We start from the raw sequence: 20,085 nt of genomic DNA on the forward strand, positions 1-20,085 counted from the left end.
AAGCATGAAAATTTATTTTTTTAAATAAAAAAAAATAATAAAAAAACTTTTAAAAAATCCGCCACCCTTGCTGGCTGAGGCAGAGCGGAGGAGGTGGCGGAGGAGGGTGGGAGGCGCCGCTCCCGCGGAGCTGAGGCGGTGCCGCGGCCGGAGCCACCGGCGGAGCCGCTGGGCGGTAATCGCCAGCGGTGACTGCGGCAGTAACCGCCAGCGGTTCCGCTGCAGTTAGTAAACCGCCACGGATTTAAAACGTCGCTGTAAAAAATTTTTTTGCGATTTTTAAAATTTTTTTTGCCTCGATCCGCGTGCCAGGGGCCGTACGTCCCTGTTCAACAAAAAAATTTGCCTCCCAGATCAAAGTTGTCCAAATTGGACAAATTTTATATCAAAATAGGGGTTTTGACGCCTTCTGAATCCATCCATGAGGTCTGTTTGGCCTCAAACTGCTCTGAAAATCAGTGACCCCCCTTGTTTTCTCAGAAAAAGCTCGAAAAAACACCAGATCTGATCCGCCAAACCCTTGTTCTCCCTTTTTCTTGAAACACTGAACAAGCTACAACAGATCTGGCTCTGATACCATGTAGGATTTGAGCAAATAAGCCAATCAAATCCACAAAGCCTTCGAATCCCTGCATGCAAAAACCTGTCACAGAAGAAAAAGATGAGAAGAGGCAAGGGTTTTGCTAAAAAATGAAGATAGAAGAAAAGTTGCTCTCAAATGAAAAATGCATAAGAGATAATGAAGAAAGTACAATGCTCATCCTTATAAAGGTGAGATAGAACTCCTAAACTAAAAAGCTAGGTTGCACAATATAATTAATAAAATATTAATTATATGCACCTACAAGATAGCTTAAGCAAACTAGAGTAATAGGCAACTTAATTAATTAAATCAAAGTGATTTAATTAATAAGTGCAAACAAATAATTACTCTAACAAAGACAACCAAAATAAGGACTCTCTTTGCTTTTTTTTTTTAAAGGTTCAGTAAGTCCATTGGACTAAGGGGGTGACTGAATTCAGGCAATACAATAACATTTCATTTTAGATGCTTTTTAGAGAACATTCTTCTATCGAATTACTTGTGATTAAGCTTTCACAATTTCATATAAATACAAAGAAAATGATTGCATCACTTATACAACTTAGTTGTCTATTCTTTAGAGGGTTAGGAAAATAGAAGCTTGAGATTGCACATTTAAAACTCCTATCTCTTTTTAAATTTAAGCAACTCAATGTTCCCATGCCAATTTTTAACTAGGAAAAGGGATAATTTAGAATTTAAAATTATCCATACTTTTTGTTTCCATGTATTTTTAGAAACCACCACCATTTACAATTTAATCTTTTAAAAAAAAAACTCTTATTAGATAAAATGACATATTACTACAAGATATTATCCCTTTTATCATGAACCTATTTTTTCACAATGTTTAACTATAAAATTGAATATAATTTTTTCACAATGTTTAACTATAAAATTGAATATTAAAATTTTGTTTGAACATAAACTGTTATCAAAATATCATTTGAACATTAAGTTAGAATGTCTCTTAACCCATAGTATTCTCTATATTTGTTTTTAAACGTTCCATAACCCACATGTATCAATTTCTCATGTTTTTTAAGTGCCAAATTTACAACATCAATATATCTCCCCACTCTCTACGGACTCATCTCACAGAACACCCGTCAAATATTTTCAGCACTTAAATTTTGAAACCTCCCGTTAGCGAAGAAATATTTTCTTCCTTATATCTCCTGTCAGAATGCCTCTCGCCTAAATGAAACGGTACAAATTTAAATTAATTCTTGTCAGAGGGATTTTACAAAGTTGAATTAATTCTTGTCAGATGGATTTTGCGTTACTGACAATTCTGCCTGCTTCTGTCCAGAAACGCTTTGTGAGCGTAGCATCCATGCATTGGATGGAATAAGACCCTTGCGCAGGGATTTCATTTCAGTTTGTTGGATGTAATTAGCCGATTGGCTATTTTACTATGGGATTCTCTGCCGGCAATTGTCCCATCCAAGTCGGGAAGCCCATTCAGGTGTCGGATACATTTGTCGGTTTAAAACTTTGCCTGAAAATTTGCTCATCAGGGGACATGGACAGTGAGCTACTTGTCAAGGAGTTCGTTGACATAATGCTTCTTTCATGTTTGAAGCTCTGGCTACTTCTGCAACGAGCGCTTGTTCAAGAGCTACACACATACGAAAGACGAACTTCTATCTCCAAGTAGGATGGCAAAGAACTTATTTACACTGACATTCTGACCTACATAGTTCTTCGGATGCCTGCATAGACATATTTTCCTCTCGGGTGGTTGATGGTAGTCCTGGCCTAGGATTTTCAGAGTTGTAGGAAAGCTCTGAATTTTGTTTTGGAACCGTCAAGAAACATTTGCGCCAAACAACAGGTATTTATTCTGGCTTTTTTCAGCATATCATGGGCTCTGGATTTTTTTTAGCGATGGGCAATTATTTTATCAGTTTGTTCTTATTAATAATCCTTTTTATTTAACAGTAGAAAATCTCCACATCCGCACATTTAAATCTTCTTTGTCCTGTACTTTGGGTCCTTGGGAAAGAGTAGGGAAGCTGAATTAATGGGTTTACTATCTGTATAATTTGTAACGTTGTATGGTAAAGATTATCTTCCCCAACTTCTATTTAGTGGAATGAGCCACATCTCTGAAGTAGGGTATATGATATGTTGACAATCACATGATATTATTGTAGCCGTATAGAGATTTATACAATGAAAATATCAGAAAAGATGAAAAAATATATAGTAAAAGATGTAGCTATTGTAGCTCTACCGTAGAAAAATACATTGAGCTGAAAAGAGAACAAAAAGATGAACATAGTTAAAGAATTATGTCACAAATCCATCAAATTTGCACTAGGATTTAACAGACTGTAACCTATTTTCATTTAATATTATCATTCCAAATATTTTCATGCTTTCCGAGATATTACTTTCACATTTCATCGTATTGCAACATTGTTCCACCATTTCCAACCATTCCTTCACTAGCGAATTATTTGCCAACAGGAGAATCTTACTTTCCATCTGCTGATGGAAACCCTGATTACAGACGATTGTTCATGCTTGAATCTTCATCTGACATTTCTATATTTGCCACTAATTGAAATGACGGCCCACAGTCCACCCACAAAGGTTGTGTGTTGGCATCCATTGTTAGCTGCAAAATTGGGTTAAAAACAGTACAGATTAGAATGGCATATAAATAAGTATATTTCTTATCTAATAAATAACGAGTAGGAGGATTCTAAGGAATGCCTGATATAGACAAGAAACTTAAACACGAACAAAAATGACAGAACCCTTAGATAGGAAAGCCTATGAATCTCTGCCAATTGCACCTACCTAAAGAGGTTACAGCAGCTTACACAATAGAGATGAGAAATTAGATATTTAAGAACTATTCCACCACCATTAATTCACAGAACTTGTACCACCCTTCCAGAAGGGAAAATAAGAAACAACTGCTTAGCATTGTCCCTGTATAAACTAAAGGATATCAAGCTACCTTTGTTCTTACATTTGTTATTCTGGAATCTCTGGCCACCAAAGCCTCAAATTAATATAGGTAGACTCCAAATTTGAGATGAATTTACTGGTATTTAGTATCATTGCAACTGATTATCAAGATCTGAATAAACTTGTGAGAACTGAACTACTTTTCCCGGTGTTCAGGTACATTAGTTAAAAATCTGTATTTATAAGGATTATATTTAATGCCAGCTTTCAGAAAATACACCAAAAGAGCATTATGTATTCAAAACATGAATGATTGTAACTGGGGAAGAATTAAAAATGAGTTATTGCAGATACAAAGGTGGGAGATTAAGCAACAGTTGCAAAACTTTTTGAACATAAAGAAGAGGCAAAAATATTACATTAAACCACGTACTCCTATTTGAAGAAGCCCAGGGAAATAATCAAAGGTGTCAGAGATGTATGTATTTTTGCAATCAAGGAATACTAATGCCCGTGGTCAAATTGGAGCTCTCTCTAAATTAAAAGTTCTTGGCTCGCTGTTTGAAACCAATTTGTAAAGCAATAGAAGATTGTCTAGACACATTGCTATCCAATCTCCAAGATTATGGAATTTGAATTTAGCAGTTTAGGTATTGCAAACTAGAATCACAAACCATGCCATGTTTGTGAATGTAAAATCTCCTTTGAATATCAAAAAGCCCAACTGTTCAGCAACTAGCATACCCTTTGATATGTTCTCTAAAGTTTGGGTCCAGAAAAAATAGGTGCTGCGAGATGAAAATTCACAAGTTATTCTAGAACAGGATGGAATTAGTAAGTTAGTACAGGACATGGATCTGTAATCAAAAGGCCGAACTGGATTTTTCACCCAAGGTACCCACTCTTCTATTAATTTTTCAGCGGTTTCAAACATTTCCACACATATAGACTCAAATGTATGCACTCTCTGCTTGTGATTGTCTAAGAAATATTAGTCTATGCAATAAATTGGGAGGGCATTTAATCAACAAAACGTTTACCAAATCCATAATGAATGCATTTCAGAAAAGGGAAAAACGTATTTTCTCTGCACCTCAGTTAAAATCTATCAACTTGGTAGAGTAACCTACGCCAGTAGTGTTTATGCATATAAGATTGAATAGTTTAAAGTCATGGAAAAAGAGCATCTGTCCCATATAAATTATTCACCTGGTACAAATATCCAGCTTCAGACAAATCAGCAAATGCATGATTGACTGCAAAAACCGAAGTAGCATATCCTCCAAGGGTTGCAGTCTAAGTTACCACATTTGCTCTAGGAAGGCAAAATCCAAAATTCAATTCCTCCAAATTCGTAGTCGGTTTGAATTCGTTTCACATTCGCCTTTTTACTGGCAAATTTGCTGTGGGTTCTGCATTTTGAACACTGGTCGAATTTGAAAGAATTTGGTGTGAATTTGGCAGAGGAAAACGAGCCTGGGCAGATTTTGGTGCGACTTCCAAGTCAATTTGGGAAAATGCCAAAAAAGTGTTGACTTTTCAACATTTAAAAAAAGTATTTTTGGGCTTCTTTCCACCTAAAAGTCTTTAATAAAGTGTACGCAGCATTTAAAAACCATCATTTTGAGCTTTCACGTCATTAGATTAGCATACTGTGTATGCACTAGTTTGCTGCAGCATATTTTTACATATATATCTTATTTTTTTAAAAAAAAAAATTTAAAAAAAAAATCTTGTATGGACGAACCCAAAATGATCCCGAACCCAGCCCCAAAAAAATTTGATCCAATTTCGAACCCGGATGTGAACCAGAATCCGAACCGGCAACTTAGGTTGCAGTTCATGAGGAGCAATCACCCAGTTCAAACATTTTAGAAGTTGAGAAAAATCAGAAGTTTCTCGATAGTTCCTCGATGAAGATAGAAGTGGTAAGTCGGGAATAATAAAAGAGACATTCCTGAATATCGACAAAACTTCCTTCATCCTCCATTACAATTTCCTTCAATTTGCTGTCTAATTTAATGTGTGCCTCTGCTTTCCTCCTAATCAAAACAAGGGCCGATTCTTCTGCCTCTATTTCACTCTTTTGTTCAATCAAGTGTCCATGTCTGATACTACCAAACTTTAGAAAGCTACCAACAATAACTTCTCCCTTTTCCCCATGCCCATCTCCACTGTTTCCTGTAACCTGACCCTGTTCTTCATCCATAATGTTGTACTCAGAAAAAGAATGTTAATTTTATGAAATTTCCTCTCAAGTTTACTTTAATGGAATCCCCTTTTTTCTAATCCACATGATGTATGAAGTTGGATTTCTATTAGTTGTCTGCACATTTAATTGGAGCCAATCCTCCACTAGAAGGTTGAGACTGTTGGTTACTTTAGCCTCTGTAGAACATAACTGGCTCCAATACCAATTTGATATAATCTGTGAGTTGCAGAGTCACTTGACAAAAGATCATCTATGATTGCGCCAATCCTAATTATTGTCCCCAATATCCAGGCTTGTAACTTGGGTCAATTGAGCACTAAGATTCATCAACCCAATATGATCTAATCATGTCAGATCCTCTTTTTAGTAACCAAAAATACCTAGATGGATTGTCATAGAACATAAAAACTTTGGTGGAATCCTCTATATCCTGCTCCACAATATGTATGAGGTTGCATTTCTCTTTGTCTTCTACTCGCTATCTCTGAGTTATCTCTCATGGGAAAGTGAGTACAGGCATTTGAGTACAGCAATGTCACCAGATAAAAGTGTAGTTGTAGAAGAAAGCGATCAAGAATTTCAGGTATCAATAATTAGTAACCAAGTTTTGCTATACTTCACATTCCACCCACTTTTTCTTCCTTTTCTTTTGGTGAATTGGTGTAATACATCTCTTTTCTAAAGTAAAATGTCCATTTTTTTAGTTGCTTTCAATATTCATGCCTCATCAGTTATGAACTATTTTCACACTAATTTTGGGGAACCCCGAAATCTGGTTGAAATCAAAACCTGCTAACCTGGAGCAATGTGTTGAATGATCAAAAAGTTATAGAAGTCAGTTACTGTGACTGTTAAAATCTATTTTGTAAACTCTCATGCCTATTAATAACGAACTGGGGTATGAATTCTGTGTTGAGATCCCTGAATATTTTTGTTATAATACTAGCATAATTTTTGGAATAAGAAATAAATACACATAGCATTTATATAGCATCTCATCTACCATTGGACATGTCATAAACTAGCTGCACACTGTATAATAAATTTGGCGTTGAATGCAAATTTGTGATATGGTTGTTGTGGCAAGAGATTCCAAAAGCTGTACAAACCAATTCTGTTTGCGTATAATCTGGTGTTGGCTATGCTATGGCGTCATCCACAGAATGTAGATCTGGATTCTGTCAAAGTAGTTCACTATTGTGCAGCTGTAAGTCTTTGTTCATGAACAGGGTTTTTTTTATACTTTTTGAAACATAAATTTAAACTGAAAATTGATGGATGTGTATCATGGAGGTTCACTGGGAAGGAAGAAAACATGGAGATGAAAGATATAAAAAGATTGGTTTATAATTGGTGGGAGATATACAATGATGAATCGCTGACTGGCACGAGCAGAGATGTGGTGCAAGAGATCAGTTCCAACGCTCTGCGAAGTGCAATGCCCAAGGCAGCAAACGCATTGCCTGCCCCACTTGCAGCTTGAGCGCAGTATAAGCAAGAAAATCTGTAGAATATAAGACGATATTATATTGTAATACTAAAAATCGTATATAGCTCTGTTAATAGCAGAGGAGGCTTTGTTGCCTCCGACGGAACTCTTTTTTTAGGGTACTCCTACAAAACACAAAAAAAAATTTGATTTGTACATAGACTCATTTGTAAAAGGCAAGGTCACCGGGAGACGGGGAGACTTAGAGGTCTCCGATACTGGTACGACAATTTTTAAAAAATAGGAGACAGATACTTGGAGATGACAATTTTTTTTAATAGTTTAAAGAGTCTAATACTAAATACAAAAATTTGAAAATAGTAATACTGTAAAACTAAAAGACTAAAGTAAATAATAATAGTAATGTCACATTAATAGAGCCAAATATTTCAAAACTCACATAATCACCATATTGTATCTCATTGGTCTTAATTTTTGCATTAAAAACATTAAAATTGAGGGCTCAAATACATAAAATAATTTAATATTGTATTTAACATTTATATTTTATCAAGAGACTTAGGAGAGACTTCACTTTTTGGATTAGGAGATTGGGAGACTTCATCATGAAGTCTCCAATCTTTTTTGAAGTCTCCGGAGATGCGAAAAGTCTCCGAGATCAAGACGCAACTTTTAGGGGGAGATGGGGCTCCCTGTAACCATGGTAAAAGGGCTGTTATAGATAATTCTCCAAATTGTATTCAAATGAGATATAGAGACTTTGTAGTGAAGAAGATTTGTCGATATTGCCTCTATTAATAGACATAGATTATTACCATTAAAGGGAAAAATCGAAGGAATTCTGGTGATTGCATATATGTAAGTACAAATGTTTATGATTTTTTATACCTAATTCGTGAAATGTTTTGAATTGTGTTGTACAAAATTTGGAATGCAAAAGTGAAAGGTTGTAAGTTTGGCTTTTACAATAAAAGATTATATGCCACACTTTACAAATCCAGATCAAAATGTTAATACTAATTTAGTTTTAGTGTATAAATTATATATTGCACTTTAAACACATTGCCAATGCTTAGTTTTGAATGTAATATGTTTCTAAAGGAACCATCCACAAATCTAGATTAAAATGTTTATTACTGAACAATAGCAACAATTCTATAATTGCAATGGCTAAAAACTCTAAGATTAAAAAATGCAATAAACTTCAACCACATACAAATGAAAAACATATGTTCATGGGGCCACAAGCGGTCTTATCTTTAATGTAAATATTTTCAACTTTTTATGAATGAACTTTTCTATATTTCATTTGTCAACTTATTTTGGAGAGAAAAATCTAAATTTGATCATTTTTATGAACTTATATTTTTTTATCGTCTATATTTCAACTCAACTCTTAAATATTTTAAACTTTTTATGAATGAACTTTTCTATATTTCATTTGTCAACTTATTTTGGAGAGAAAAATCTAAATTTGATCATTTTTACGAACTTATTATATTTTTTTATCGTCTACATTTCAACTCAACTCTTTCTCATGTTCTAACCTTTTATGGTGCTCTTTTTCTTTTCCATTTGTGAATGCTAAAATGATCTAATATAAAATTTATTAAAATATAAAAGATAATCTATATGATCAATCTATAGCCTGTAGAACTAAAATAATTTTGACATAACCAATGGGGCCATGAAACTAATAGCCTGTAGAACTAAAATCATTTTGACATAACCAATGGGGTCATGAAACTAATAGCCTGTAGAACTAAAATAATTTTGACATAACCAATGGGGTCATGAAACTAATAGCCTGGAACGGAGCATAGTAAAACTGAAACCAAAAATTAATTTCCAAGGAGTCCTTTTTTTTTCATCGGACGAAGCTCTTTCTGTCAATCCCTCACTCATGAAATTTGGGACTTCCAATGGCAATTGGATAGGAAAAACTCTAACCTTCAGTCTGTCCTCTAACTACATTATTTACTAATTACAAGTTATATCATCAGTCTTTGACAAAACTCTTTTTGTCGATACCTCATTTGGGCGCTCACGAAATTCAGGACTTCCAATGGCAATTAGATAGGCAAAATTATGTAAAATAGTTGGGATATTTCAAAAAATCTCAAAAATTTATGTCCGTAATCACATGATTTTATAGAAGTAAATTTGCTCATGATTGATTTAAATAAGAGACGTACTGCGTCACAGTTCCTGCCATTTGTATAGTGTATGCTTGTTGTGGAGGGGGGAGAAGAGGGTGGTGTGAAGTAATACTGGGCAAATTGCAAGATGGGGATCAAATGTTTTGCATGAAATAAAACAACAAATGTGAGCATAGCAAATGTCGAGGTCTGAAAAGAAGTGTTTAGCACTGCATGAAAGAGGTGAATTTATGCATGGATATTAGCTTTATGTACAACTGCTTAGTAAAATTAACTAATTCAATATACAACAAATAAGAGGTGAGAATATCCATTACATATACAAATTGAGTGTAACTGAAATTTATGCATTTATATTTTGAAGCCACAAAATTTACAGGCATAATTTGTTGCATAGCGAGACATTGTAAAGTGAGCAAAACTAAAAGATATATACAATGTTTACAAGTACAGAATGCTGTAGTATTTTTTAGTATTCAGAACAGTATGTGTAATAGCAATATTTATTAACAAATCCTATCTCTTGGGTATTGGCTGTAGTGTGCAGCTGCATGTGCATGACAAGTATAGAATGCTGTAGTCTTTTTTTAGTATTCAAAACAGTATGTGAAATAGCAATATTTATTAACATATACTATTTCTCAGGTATTGGCTGTAGTGCATAGCTGCACTGTTCTTTTCTTCACATTTGGTGCGTGCAAAATTTTAAACATTGTTAGTGCATACGGAACAACATTTGACAAGAGAAGACTAAGTCTTTGATTTATTTGACCATGTAGAGTAAGTACCTTTGTTGTATGCTTTTTCTAACTATTGATCTATAAGAGTTGCTCGGGTGATGATGTTATGTTGGCTGAGGGTAAACTTGCCACTTGCGGTGAAGTCTTGAAGCATGCATATGACTGCTGATTTGTCATCAACTTATTGCTGATAAGTCATGTTTTTAAGAGCAGGCAGTACTTGTTCTACTACAAGCTTTTCAGCTGAGCAATGAATTGTTTGCAAATTGTCATTTGTGACAAGTGTTATCAAATATAGTGAATATTCATAGGCAATTTGTTCATCACAATTATTGCAGTGCGCTTTTTCACTATCTAATGTATCGTAGGTTTCAAACATGTAGTTGCATGTTGTGCAGAAAGTGTGGAATGGATTTCAATACACATTTTCCCCTGTTAAACTTCCTTGAACCTATATGCAATTTTCCAATATTAGTGTGCTGTAAAGTAAAGAAAATACAAGAGTAAAGTAGAGTAAGAGAAGATTTTGAAGAAGTTACCTCAAGTGGAGTTTGCAGGAGTCCATGGAGTCTGTCTGCTATTCTCTTGTCTTGTCGTTTGCAGATAAATGTGGAGAAACCTGTTCAGAGACATAGTTTTTTTCTTGCTACGCTCCTAAACAGCAAGACTGAAATTTGATCTTTTTCGAGCTGCTGCTGTATCTGAATGTAATGGGGTGTGAAATTTGGATGCATGTACAACTGTTTATAACTAGTTAGAGTTAGTATTTTTATTTCAAATCTATTAATGTGAAATCAGAAGTGACAGCGTGAAGAGTAGATTAGTTAATTTTTTTTCAAAACTTGAATATTGAAGCTATGTGGATGGGTTTCTTTTTGCTCATTTCATACTAGTAGGGTCCCCTCCTAAAAGACCGCATCTTCTCAACAGTGACCCAGCTAAGACCTGATTGGGAACAAGCGGAGTGAAAGTAAATAGTGCAAAATGAATTACAGTGTTATCCAAACATTGGCTGTTGATAGCTTTGGCTATATGTGTTTAAGGAGATGGTGTTAGTCATTTTGTCAAACACTTGACAAGCACACTAACTCACATTTTGAATCAATTTGGAGAAACAAGAATTCTGAACAGAAAACTTGTGTTAAATCCTGTTGCTAGGTTTCATACTAAATCGTTTCTTCACTTGCCAATGCATTCGACAGAAGACTGCTGCTGGAGCCACAGCAGCCTCGGCCATGGCACTGGGAGGAAATCTCAGTGGCATTACCAGTTTTTTGTTGGGATTCAAGCCCGAGATTTCGAGGAAGCAAAAGCTGGATGTCGTGTACCCTCTCAATGGTTACAAAAGATGCTTCAACGGCGTTAAAACGAGCTCACAAATTGATTTTTCCCTTTTCCATGAGAATAAGCTTACTCCATGGCTGGAATTGTCAAATTTTTTGTGCTGAAAACTAAATTTGCAGTAAACAAATTTAGAGGGACTGTTTGAAATAAAAACCCAGATGACATAGAGAGTAGCAAAGCAAGTGGTTTGTCAGGAACTTAAACTACTGTAATTTTTTTAATTTTGCGTCTTAGCAAACGCTGATAGTTCCCGGTAAAAATTAGTTATTTTGCTTTTCTTGTTGTTCGTGCTGCTATTTCTAATAACTTTGGTTAGCTTGTTAAGGGATTTCTGAAAACCCTACAACAATTATTACTATAATAATGGAAATAAAACCCTGGCATGGCATAAAATAAAATCAAAGAAGACAATATGAAAAAATAATGAATGTATACCTAACACAATTGCCCAAAAAACCCACCTATATGCTCAAATGACATGTAAATCCAACCCAAAAAAAACTGACAAGAAGTTAAGTGTTGAAGGAAGTCAAACTTATAGGCAAGAAATGATGAATGCGAGTGCTACCTGGTCTTTTTCCTTCTGTGAAATCTTTATGCAAAGAGCATTGTCTGAATGGTGGAGATAAAGACAAGCATTAATGAACATTCAACTAATTCCAAACAACTAAAGAAAAATGCAAAGATTTAAGTGGCACAGATATGCACACAGTATGTATGTCACAGGTATTTATTTGTTCGGAACTATCAGGCTTTTTACTTTTGCCCCATATTTTCAGGAAAAACTAATTTTCTCCTTGCCTAAATTGACTGTAGCCAGTGAAATGTTGTATATTTGGAAAATAGCTTTTTGAAAAGAAACATTAAAATAGATTAGAGAAGTGCCAAAATATTCTGATCTCAGTGGTCAGATTAATATAGCTAAAAGCACCTGCAAGAATGCACTAGTATTTCTACCTATGGCAGGAACTAATAACAACTATCATTTGCATATACTTTTAGGTTGCTAAATACTGAATAGAAACACAGTCCTAAATAAATTTGAATCTTTGTCATGTTATTTACACAGAGTTAATTAACTAGAATCATGAAAAAAATAATGCATCTATAGGAAATCTCAATTCTCTTCAAGCTTCATAAGAGATATATCTCTCAACATATTATACTATTTAATAATTAAAAACAATATTACTATTATGTTATAAAATTAAAACAAATCTCAAATTCCTAAACCACAACACAACATTTCTCATCCAACTGCATTAAGAAACTTTCCAAGCTAAAACCAGATCCTCCTCGTTGGCAATGAACCTATAGACAAACTGAAACTTGGTCCCCCCTTTTAGTATTTTTCAAAAACTTCCTAGCATGTCTCGGGACCGTGTGTGAACAAAAAAATTCACCATTGCAGCAGCATTTCCTCCACCATAAAATGCATTTTAATGCATCTTCTGCAACCTAACAATTAGGGGTCAGCTGTTTGAAGACTTGTTCTTTTTCATACATTGTATGTTTTCACCCTGCTTCAAAATTCAGAAGAAGTACGATTATACTTTTCAGAAATGATAGAAACCAAGCATAGTCCACCTCCCTTCCAAGAACATTTCTCAAAAATTAACCTTTTTTTTGTTTTAATCATAACAAAAGTAGAGATAACCATTGAAATTCATCTTGCTCCTGCAGGAAACGTAGTGAAGGCATCACCCACATTCACCTTTCATATTTTAGGGCTTGTGGCATAATCCCACAAATTCTTTCATGTATAATTATGTTTACCTTCCACTTTTGCCATGCTTCATCCCTCTATGTTTGAAGGTTTTGAGCCCTATTTTGCAAGCTTATCACCAATGCTGCCTCATCTGTTGGGCACCAACTAACCATCGCTTTCATTACTTTGATGTCTACATCATAAACATGCTCCATGATTAACAATTTAAGAAGGTACCACCCCAACCAAGCTTGTTTAAACCTTTCGTGTCACTGATGCTTGATGAACCGTCACACAAATGGGAGTTAGTGTCCCTATAACTTTCTTGAATCTCAATGCTTGAATCATTCTCTCAACCACACTCCCACCTTTGGGATGGAGGAATGAAAAATTTCTTCCATTCCAAGCCTTGATTTAGCCGACACCAGCTTCTCCATCAAAAACCTACCCCTGAGTTTAGATTCTCCCAGCTAGAGGCCCATGCCACTATCATTGAGTAGACATTTGTGTTCGTTCTGTGTCAATTTTTCACCTTAAACAACATCTCTCCCAATAACACTCCAGCCACTTGTTTGAGTAGCTTGTGGTTGAACTCAAACAACTGCTATCAACGTTGTTTCTTAGCCTTCTCAAAAACGGATGTTGGTTTTCACAGGTTAGAGTGAAAGAAGACTCCATTGTGCTTTGTAACAGTAACTCATTGCTTTGTTGTGGTAGTGAATTTCAGAAAAGTTTCAATTAAAAAGGCTGTTGCACAGCTGTACTTGCTTGTGTAATGATGATCCACCCACTCCTCATTTATTGTGGCACACACCACAAAATAAAAGCTCGTCCTCTTTTTGTCACCTTCAAAACGATCATTTTATCAATTTGGAATTATTTCCTCCCCATCAAGTATGTTTAATTCTTGGAAGTTTTCCACTCTTAACTTCCCCAACATTCACATTTAATTCCTAGTTGGACATTCTATCCACTTCATGATTTCCCTCTCTTTTAATGTGTGAAATTTTGACATTTTCCAGTGAAGCTAGTTCTTGGATATGTTGGCAATGCAATTCTGAAGGTGCCATGCATTCCAAGATCTGTTGCTAATAGCTTCAATAATTATTAAGGAATCACCTTCTACATGCAATTTTGTCACTCCTAATTTCATAGATACTTTTATCGCAGCAAGGCTGCCTCTGCTTTAGCAACATTATTTATGCCATTCTGTAGCCTTACCCCCTAGACCAATAAGATCACCCTTCTCATCCTTGATAATAAAACCAGCCCCTGATGACCTTGGATTCCCTTTTAAATCCTCATCAAAATTACATTTTCACCACCCTCCAAAAGGTTTTTCCCAAACAATAGATTCCTTAGGAAGAGAAGTGGGATCAACCTCACCTGTCCCATTCACGGGCTAAAGGGTTTGTGGGTAATTCTTGTGTGACTCAAACCGTGGTTGATGCGTAGCACTGGGATCATTAGCCTAACACTATGTTTCGCAACTCGCCTTCACCACAAGTCGGCTACACACTCACCCTTTATTATACAGTTAAGTATGTGATTAATCATATTTTTTTTATTGATGAGTGCTATCAATAAGGGGATAGTGTTCAATACATTTGCATATAGTGCCAAAAGCCCTCTAAAATTCTAAATCTATCACTAAAAGAGATCAAACACAGCTAAATCTATTAGAGGCCAAGACATGATCAATGATTTGTGAAGACACTGTATATTCCTGCCAATTTGTTGTCAGTCTCCACCAACCAATTATCCATCGAATCCAGCTATTTCCTATTTGCCAATCTTGTTTTGTTAAGTTTTGTTTGTGTTCAGCAATTTACTCTTTGCAAAGCTTGTTTTGTTAAATTTTGTGAATTTCTTCTTTTATAGATAAGTTTAGCATATTGTACTCTGAGTTATCAACTTAATTTATATGCTGGTATCAAAGTCTATGTGCTTTTCCGTGTACCATTGAATGTGGTTACAAACTCAAAACCATGAGATAAAGAGAAATAGGGAGTTGAGGTAGAAGCTAGAAAAAATTGTGATTAATCAAGACTTGTCATGCTCCCAATATTTCTCTCAGAAAACTGCAAATTTTTCCATTTAATGTTCAACTGAAAATATTGGTCAACAAATTGCGAAAAACAAATTATTGTCTTTCTAAACAAAATTTATGGAATGAGTTTTGTTGATTTTTCTAAAGAAAATTTGATTATCTTTCCATGGCTTTATGGTTGGACATTGGCATCACTTTCATTGTTTGAAGACTTTGCTAGGTGTGTAACAAATTAATAAAAAAAAATTCACAAGAAGATTTGAGATAACTGTCTTTGTTGTTGGTACTGTCTATTAATATTTTCCCAGTGGCTATGCCTAATGGCATACACACTGCATTGTTGAACAGTGTAGGTGCTAGTTAAAGTAAAAATCATTATTTCATGTCCTATTGTATACTGACTATTAAAATGTATGTTTCTTGAAATGTAGGAGTTTTGGATGTTTGAGGAGTACAGAGGATTGGAGTTTTGAAAACATGGAGAAACACAGATTGAGAAACATGGAGGAATGGAGAGAGGAAGTCACTGAACCAAGGCCAAAGAATATCTTACGCCTCAATACTTCACCACATAAAGAATTGAGATTGAATGCCAATGCACAACAATCCAGCAAGCTTCAAATCTTTCTCAACAATTATTTTTCAACCCATGAATTGAATAGCCGCAAAGTTGTAGCAGTCATTAGATCAATAAATTTGAGATTACTGGCATCCAATCTAATCTTAGTAGAGTAAGAATTGTTTTGGATTTTTTGTGCTAAATATATATGCATGCAATGTGAAAAATACATTTTAAAATATTTTTGAACATTTTCTTTGAAATTTTATAAACTGCTTGGATATTCTGTATATGTAAAAACAGATTTCCATAAGCTCATAAAAAAAAAAGATACTTCTAAATTTATTTATTTCATATTTGGCCAGTTGTCAATGCTGTACTCTTTTGTCAAAGATTGAATATGGCATATTTCTTGTGTTTATAGGAACTCCCAGAAGAAATAGTCCGAGAAATACTGATAAGAGTCACTTATAAATCCCATTACAAGCTTATGTGTGTTTGCAAAAGCTGGAAGGCTATGGTTGACAACCAGAAGTTTTATCAAGATAGAATAAAATTTGGGAGGTATGAGGGGCTTTTATGCTCGATACACAATTTGGATGAAAGATGTGCACGTCATAAACCTGGTCAATGGGAATCAACCCTTTCATCCTCATCTCGATACCGTGAACTTGGTCAAGTGGTAACTATTTATGATTTGGTCCAAGATAAACGGGAAGTGGCCACTTCTTTCCCAACAGGAAATCATTTTGAATTCATGGACTCTCGTTGTGTTTCAATCAACCATAAACTGGTTTTTACGGGGCTTCGCAGACAAGATACAGAAAAGCTTACCAATGTTGTTTTGGTCTATGATTTTTCTTTGTCAATATGGAAGCAGGGCTCTGATATGCCTATGCTCCACAAATCATTTGCTTGTGCAGTATCACCTCATGATGGACTCATATATGTTGCCGGAGGATATCATGGTAGTAGAGGATATCATGGTAGTAAAAATGCAATGTGTTACAATGTTGACAAAGACAAGTGGGAGATTCTTCCAGAGATGCAACAAGAAATGTTTCAATGTCAAGGCTTTTTCAACAACAATGAGTTTTATGTGATAAGCTACAGTAACTGTGATGTTGAAATATTTGACACAAATACAAGACTATGGAGAACATTGAAAAATATGTGGACAAGTGGATGGTATCCTATTTTTTGTTTGGCTGCATTTGGTAGCTTATATTACTTTCAAAATGGAGTCAAGGAATATAATTGGAAAGAAAATGAATGGAGGATAAAAGGACCATTTCCATCAAGTTTTGAGTTCTTTTCATTTGGTGGTACCATATGGCAGGATAAGATTTTTTTGACAGGATATGATTATAAGCAACAAAGATTTTTTATGTGTCAGCCTCCAAAATCAGGAACCATGATATCTGAGAGGTGGATTCAGAGGCCAAAGGACATTTATGGTCTGGCTTTGGTAGCTGTTAATGTAAAAGTTTGATTGTTTTAAATTTCTTAAAGATAGATTACAGGAAAACCTAAATTTTGAAAAATCAACTATGCTTCTTAGGCTTTTATGCCTTCATCTTCGCTGCCTGTTTTTGTATCAGATGCTATCTACACGGTTTTCCACTATTTTGTAACCATTTTGTTATCACCATGCTTATATACCTGAAATATATGTTATAATTTTGTAATTAAACTTGTATAATGTAAGCCTCATCTTTTTCATTGAATATGATTTGTCATTCAACTTAAAAATGCAGTTTCCTGAAATGTAAGCATTTTATCACAACTGGGATAAGAGTACACAATTTTTTTTTTCATTTAAATTTGATGTATAAAAAAAAACGTTTATTGGCTCATAATTTGTAGTGTAATTCATTTATGATTATTTTTGCAGCTGACACATTTGTCTAAGTTGCAGATGTCTCCATATATCTCTGACAATTGTGTGCTTTGGAAAACTGGGTATAACTATAATATTGTAAATTTGATTAAATATTATCCATTCTTTGTTTTGACAATCTAGATGTAGGTCGATCTGCAGATAAGGCTTGCTATGAAGCCAAGATACAGATATTAATGAAAATATATGGAAACTATATAATCAATGCCGGAGGCTTTCCTTATTTGAAGTGAGCAACCTGTTTTATGAACTCAGCGACTTCCAATACACTGTATCCTCTGCAACTAATATAATAAAACTGCCAGATGGGCATTGCTTTATCAGCAGTCCAAGCTAAATCATAAATCTGAACTACCAAGCTGATTACTATCATCAAGAAGAATGCCATCCCGAGCCTTACAATTAGGATCATCATCCAAATTTTCAACAAGTAGATTCATAAAGAATTTCAGATGCATAGCAATTGTTGCATGGTAAAGAGTTTGCATTTCAACGCGCCCAACTACTGTACAATCTGTCAATGAAATATAGTACATAAAGCGTGTATAGGTCATAATGCACCACATGAAACTAGTTATACTCCTTGATAGATCCTATCCTTTCAATAACTTCATACTGCAGTCTCATGTCTGTTGGTCCAACAGGCCCTCAGATTCAACCAAAAATATAGGAAATAAGGTCAAACTCATAAAGCAAAAGAGAAAGGTTCAAAATAATGAATAGAAACTGCAAGTATAAATAATCCTGTTAAAAATATAATATGTAGTCAATCACCTGCTGTGCTACGTGCCAATGAAATCAGTTGCCAGCACATTGCATGCAGTGAGCCCATGCACATACAATTTTAGTTTTTACACCAAAGGCATTGTTACTTGAAGTGAACCCTGACTATTTTCCAAAATCAACAATGGGGACTGTTGGAAATGCGATGCAAGATGATGTAAGCCATCTCAATTGTCGGTTTCCCTGTTAGTGTAATTCATTGGTTGATTTTTGGGTTTTCACCACATGTAACTACATAGCCATTGCAAGATGCAGATCAAAGAACAAATTCACCCATATTAAAATATTTTATCTGCAATTTAAAATTTTAATGCCACTCACAGTCTTCAGTCTAAGCATTAATCACTGTTCTGTTTGCTCAGCTTTCTCTTTCCTAGAGTTTTAGCATTGTCCATTAAGATTCCAATTTTTAGTTTTAGTGGCTGGGAACTGGTGGGTGATTGAGTTATTCGGAGTTTCATGATTTGGATGTTGCTAGCACTCGTAGGACTACTCGTTGCCCATGTTTGCTTTGCAACATAGAGTGATTCCTCTGCTGTAGAATACATGACCCAGATAGTGTTGCTGAAATGGTTCCCCACCCCATCCCCCACCAAACCACTCTTTCTGCGGGTGTGCCTAGTCTTCTCCACTATCATGCTAGTAGTTGCTTCCCTATTTGATATATGTACATTACATTCTTGGCTAAATTTTGGGGTGAAGAGACCAAGAAACACACAGCAAGGTATCAGTGTTTCTCGAGTGAAACCAGCAGTAAACTAGTGAGATTAACACCATAGAGTTACACAGCCAAAATGGGTAACTTTTAAATGATTAAGAGTGTCAGCTAGTTTATTGATAGGATAGGATCTATAAACTAAATTTCTTTATAGATTTATTGATAGGATAGGATCTATCAAGGACTGTAACTAGTTTCATGTGGTGCATTATAGACTGAAGAGTTAAATTTAAAAGTGTGTATAGACTCTAGAGTTACATTTATAGACTGGTAACTTCTAAAATCTATAAGTTTACAAAACATCAGGATTATCCTGATTAAGATTGGCAGAAGACTGGTGTTATGGGAACTTGGCCAAAATCAGTATGAAAATGATGCAGATACAAATTCTCAGCGTGTCTCATATGAAATCTGCAAAAAATTGTTAACTTTACAAAATTCTCAGTTTGGACTATCCAAAATCGAGCGTTGGAACTTGAAAAGTTGCAGAACTAGAAACTCGGGGTTTCTCCGGGCTAACATCAGGAGACACAAAATTTCAAATTTTCTGTGGTTCCCTTCCAAAATTTGAAGGAATATTGTTAAGTGTTCTAAAGTCTCCAGAAGCTGCAAATGAAATTTATGTGTTTACTCATCAAAATTGGAAGAGAAACTTACAAGTTTTCAAGGTAGGTTTTTTTTCCGTAGGTTTTCAAGGGATTCTCTGTCGGGCACAATGGGGGGCTATTTAAATGGGTCTAGTGGATGGGGAAATTGGAAATAGCAGCAGTTTTGTATAAGCGGTTCACTGCATTCGAAACCTCAATTCAATGAAGTGGAGGTCGTTGGTCATGTCAGGATTTCATCTAGACATGTCTGATGTCAATGGTCACATTCTGGCCATGTTGATCCTTGATGAACACAAGCAGCACTATATAAGAATCCTATCTGGCAGGTCAAAAGAGTGCATGATAT

General features: G+C 35.1%; 1 protein-coding gene across 1 annotated transcript; it reads left to right on the forward strand.

Annotated features, from left to right (window-relative positions):
- The first annotated feature begins 1,680 nt into the window (after positions 1 to 1,680).
- LOC149579551 (F-box/kelch-repeat protein SKIP20-like) lies at positions 1,681 to 17,423 on the forward strand. Its single transcript, XM_089810060.1, has 3 exons — positions 1,681 to 2,420; positions 15,603 to 15,902; positions 16,155 to 17,423. The coding sequence occupies exon 3, from the start codon at positions 16,221 to 16,223 to the stop codon at positions 17,220 to 17,222; it is 1,002 nt and encodes a 333-aa protein (XP_089666186.1). The 5' UTR covers positions 1,681 to 2,420; positions 15,603 to 15,902; positions 16,155 to 16,220; the 3' UTR covers positions 17,223 to 17,423.
- Positions 17,424 to 20,085: the final 2,662 nt, after the last annotated feature.

This window comes from Cupressus sempervirens, chromosome 1 (genome assembly GCF_028749045.1).
Source record: "Cupressus sempervirens isolate cs-2001-9-10 chromosome 1, ASM2874904v1, whole genome shotgun sequence".
NCBI lineage: Eukaryota > Viridiplantae > Streptophyta > Pinopsida > Cupressales > Cupressaceae > Cupressus > Cupressus sempervirens.

Coding starts and splice junctions, on each gene's coding strand:
- LOC149579551 (XM_089810060.1), top strand. CDS start 16,221: ATGTGTGTTTGCAAAAGCTGGAAGGCTATGGTTGACAACCAGAAGTTT.